General features: G+C 38.2%; 1 protein-coding gene across 1 annotated transcript; it reads right to left on the reverse strand.

Annotated features, from left to right (window-relative positions):
• Positions 1 to 237: 237 nt before the first annotated feature.
• Positions 238 to 3,463, reverse strand: LOC108524612 (translation initiation factor IF-2, mitochondrial-like). The gene is made up of 2 exons (XM_017865698.1): positions 2,843 to 3,463; positions 238 to 742 (listed from the first exon to the last, which is right to left on the reverse strand). The coding sequence occupies exons 1-2, from the start codon at positions 2,953 to 2,955 to the stop codon at positions 523 to 525; spliced, it is 333 nt and encodes a 110-aa protein (XP_017721187.1). The 5' UTR covers positions 2,956 to 3,463; the 3' UTR covers positions 238 to 522.
• Between the last annotated feature and the right edge of the window lie 29 nt (positions 3,464 to 3,492).

A 3,492-nucleotide genomic window follows, 5' to 3' on the forward strand; every position in this document is an offset into this window, starting at 1 on the left:
GAGACCGGCGGATCACAAGGTCAGGAGATCGAGACCACGGCGAAACCTCGTCTCTACCAAAATACAAAAAATTGGCCAGGCGCTGTGGCGGGTGCCTGTAGTCCCAGCTAGTCAGGAGGCTGAGGCAGGAGAATGGCGTGAATCCAGGAGGCAGAGCTTGCAGTCAGCTGAGATCGCACCACTGCACTCCAGCCTGGGGACAGAGCGAGACTCCGTCTCAAAAAAAAAAAAAAAGCCTTTGGGTTGTCCCCCATTAGGAAATGAGCGTTAACTCATGTATGAAACTGCTACTTTTATAAGTTTCAAGAAACATGTAAAATTTTAATTTGAAAGCTTATATCATTGAAATGATTTAAAAATCTTATCCCCCCCAAAATTCTATAGTCTAATGCTACAATAGCACAACTTGCATCCTCACAGCCTCTTATAATCTAGAATTATTTGTTAACATTAATACACATATTTGGTATAACATTGTAAACTGACATTTAAAATCATTATATTACATCCAATATATAGGAATTAAGCTTGATATACCTCAGATTCTACTTCAAGAATTTCTTCTCCTGCAGAAGGAAGGTCTCTCCAGCCTGTAATTCCCACTGGCATGCTGGGATGGGCCTCATGGATTGTTTTTCCATTTTCATCAAACATTAAGCGTACTTTTGCCCAACAATTTCCAGCAACCAGAACACAGCCTTTTCTTAAAGTTCCTCTTTGAATTATAGCTGTAGTAACAGGACTAAAATGAAAATAAAAGTATATTTTTAATGTCATAATCAGGATGTACTTGTACTTTAAGTAGAGCAAAGATATCTTTATGAAGTTTAAATTACATAAACATGTGTATACATAAGATTAATTCCACCACTTAACTTCTTAAGCAGTTTCTCATACTATAAAAACATTTCAAAGCTGGGTGCAGTGGCACACCTGCAATCCCAGCTATTCAGCGGGCTAAGGCAAGAGGATCACTTGAGCCCATGAGTTCAAAGTCAGCCTATCAAGACCATTTTAAACAAATTTATTTGCAATAGCCAAGAAGTAGAAGCAACCCAAATGTCCATCAAAAGACAAATGGACATTTCTTCCAAAGAAAATGTGGATTTTACATACAAAGTAATATTATACAGTCTTTAAAAAGAAGGAAATTGGCCAGATATAGTGGCTCATGGCTGTAATCCCAGCACTTTTGAAGGCCAAGGTGAGTGGACTACTTGAGCTTACGAGTTTGAGACCAGCCTGGGCAACATAGCAGGACCCCATCTCAATTAAAAAAAAAAATAGGCTGGGTGAAGTGGCTCACACCTGTAATCCCAGCACTTTGGGAAGCCGAGGTGGGTAGATCAACTAAGGTCAGGAGTTCGAGACCAGCCTGGCCAACATGGTGAAACCCCGTCTCTACTACAAATACAAAAATTAGCCGAGTGTGGTGGCACACGCCTATAGTCCCAGCTACTCAGGAGACTGAGGCAGGAGAATCACTTGAACCTGGGAGGCGGAGGTTGCACTGAGCCGAGATCGCACTACTGCACTCCAGCCTGGGTGATAGAGCAAGACTCCATCTCAAAAAAAGAAAAATTAAAAAATAAATAAATATTAAATTTTTTGAAAAAAGGAAATCTTTGCATAGGCTACAACATGAATGAAACTCTAGAACATTATACAAAATGAAATAAGCCAGTTACAAATGGACACAAACTGTATGATTCCACTTATATGAAGTATCTAAAGTAGTCACAAAATAAAACAGAAAACAGTGCCAGGCGTAGTGGCTCACGCCTGTAATCCCAGCACTTTGGGAGGCCAAGGCGGGTGAATCACCCGAGGTCAGGAGTTCGAGACTGGCCTGGCCAACATGGCAAAACCCTGTCTCTACCAAAATACAAAATTAGCCAGGCGTGGTGGCGGGTGCCTGTAAATCCCAGCTACTTGGGAGGCTGAGGCAGGAGAATCGCTTGAACCCAGGGAGCGGAGGTTGCAGTGAGCTGAGATCACGGCCACTTCACTCCAGCCTGGGCAACAAGAGCAAAAGTCTGTCTCAAAATAAATACATAAAAAAAAACAGAAAACAGAAAGGTGGTTGCCAAGGGCTCGGGAGAAGGACTAAGGTAATTTTAAAAGGTATAGACTTTCAGTTTTACAAGATAAAATAGTTCAACAGATCTGTTGCACAACAATGTGAATAGACAACAATACTGAACTGTATATTTAAATATGGTTAACATAATAAATGGGATGTTAGGTGTTTCTTACCACAATTTTAAAAAAATAATTTCTTACAAGGTTATGCTAAGAGAAGAAACAGGGAGCAAAGTGTTCTGACAGAATCTTAAACCACTTTCTATCCCAGTCTCCATCAGCTAAGGGATTACTCACAGTTGTTAGAGAGTGTAAAGCAATGAGAAAATCTCTCTTGCTGATACGGAGGAAAATTCAAGCACACCACTTCAAAGATCTTTCTGCGTATTATATTAATGGGTAAGGTATAAAGAATTTACAAACCCTAAAATGCAACTATTGGTATTTTATTCTAATTTATGTTATCTGTAAGACTTAACCAATTCAGTCGAGTCAGTGGGGAGAAAATAAAACAAATTGAACTACTTATGTCATCTAAATATGACTACCAGATGTATATGGATAGTTGCTATGGTCTACTGATAATAACTGCATTCTTGTGTTCTTGTGTCAGTACAAACAATAACATACTTTTAAAACAAATGCTTTGAAAATATTGTTCATGAACTAACAATAACATGCAACAAAATAATATATCATCATATAATCAAGTCACAAAACCACAGAACAAATTAAAAGGCAAGCAGTTTAAGAGTCCTACCCTCTTCCTTTGTCTGTGAAAGACTCTATTACTGTTCCTTCCACTGGACCATTGGGATCTGCTTTCAATTCTAACATTTCTGCAAGAGCAATTGTTGCTTCTGCCAAAGCCATCAGATTATTGCCCTTTAACAATAACAAAGGTTGTTAATACACATTAATAAATATTATCAGTAAATATAAATACCAAGGACAGAAAGTCACATAATCCTTGCAAGATATATTATACTTTTCTCTTTAATCATTAAAAGCATGATTACTCAATTTAACAAAGAAAGGAAGGGAGGGAGGGGAAAAGAAACTAAGAAAAAAGAGAATGGGAAGAATGGAAGAGAGGGAGGGATCAGCAAGAAAACCTGAGCCATGGACAGATCTTGCAAGGAATAAGTGGCTATTTTTTTTTAAAGTATGGCCACTGGTGGTACTTGTTACTATCCCTTTCATAAACACATGCAATGCTTCATTCTTTTCTTTCTCCTCTGTCTGTCCCTACAATTGTGTTTCCTTCCTCTTGCTTTCTTTTTTTAAGTTCTACCCAACTGAACGAGATTTCACATCTATTATTTCATTTGATCAACTCAAGAATCCTATAAAGTAAATCAAGCATTACTTACCCTTATTAAATAAATGATGAGAAAATAAATAAATGAG

The sequence above is a fragment of the Rhinopithecus bieti genome, unplaced genomic scaffold (assembly GCF_001698545.2).
Source record: "Rhinopithecus bieti isolate Rb0 unplaced genomic scaffold, ASM169854v2 repeat_8277, whole genome shotgun sequence".
Taxonomy (NCBI): Eukaryota; Metazoa; Chordata; class Mammalia; order Primates; family Cercopithecidae; genus Rhinopithecus; species Rhinopithecus bieti.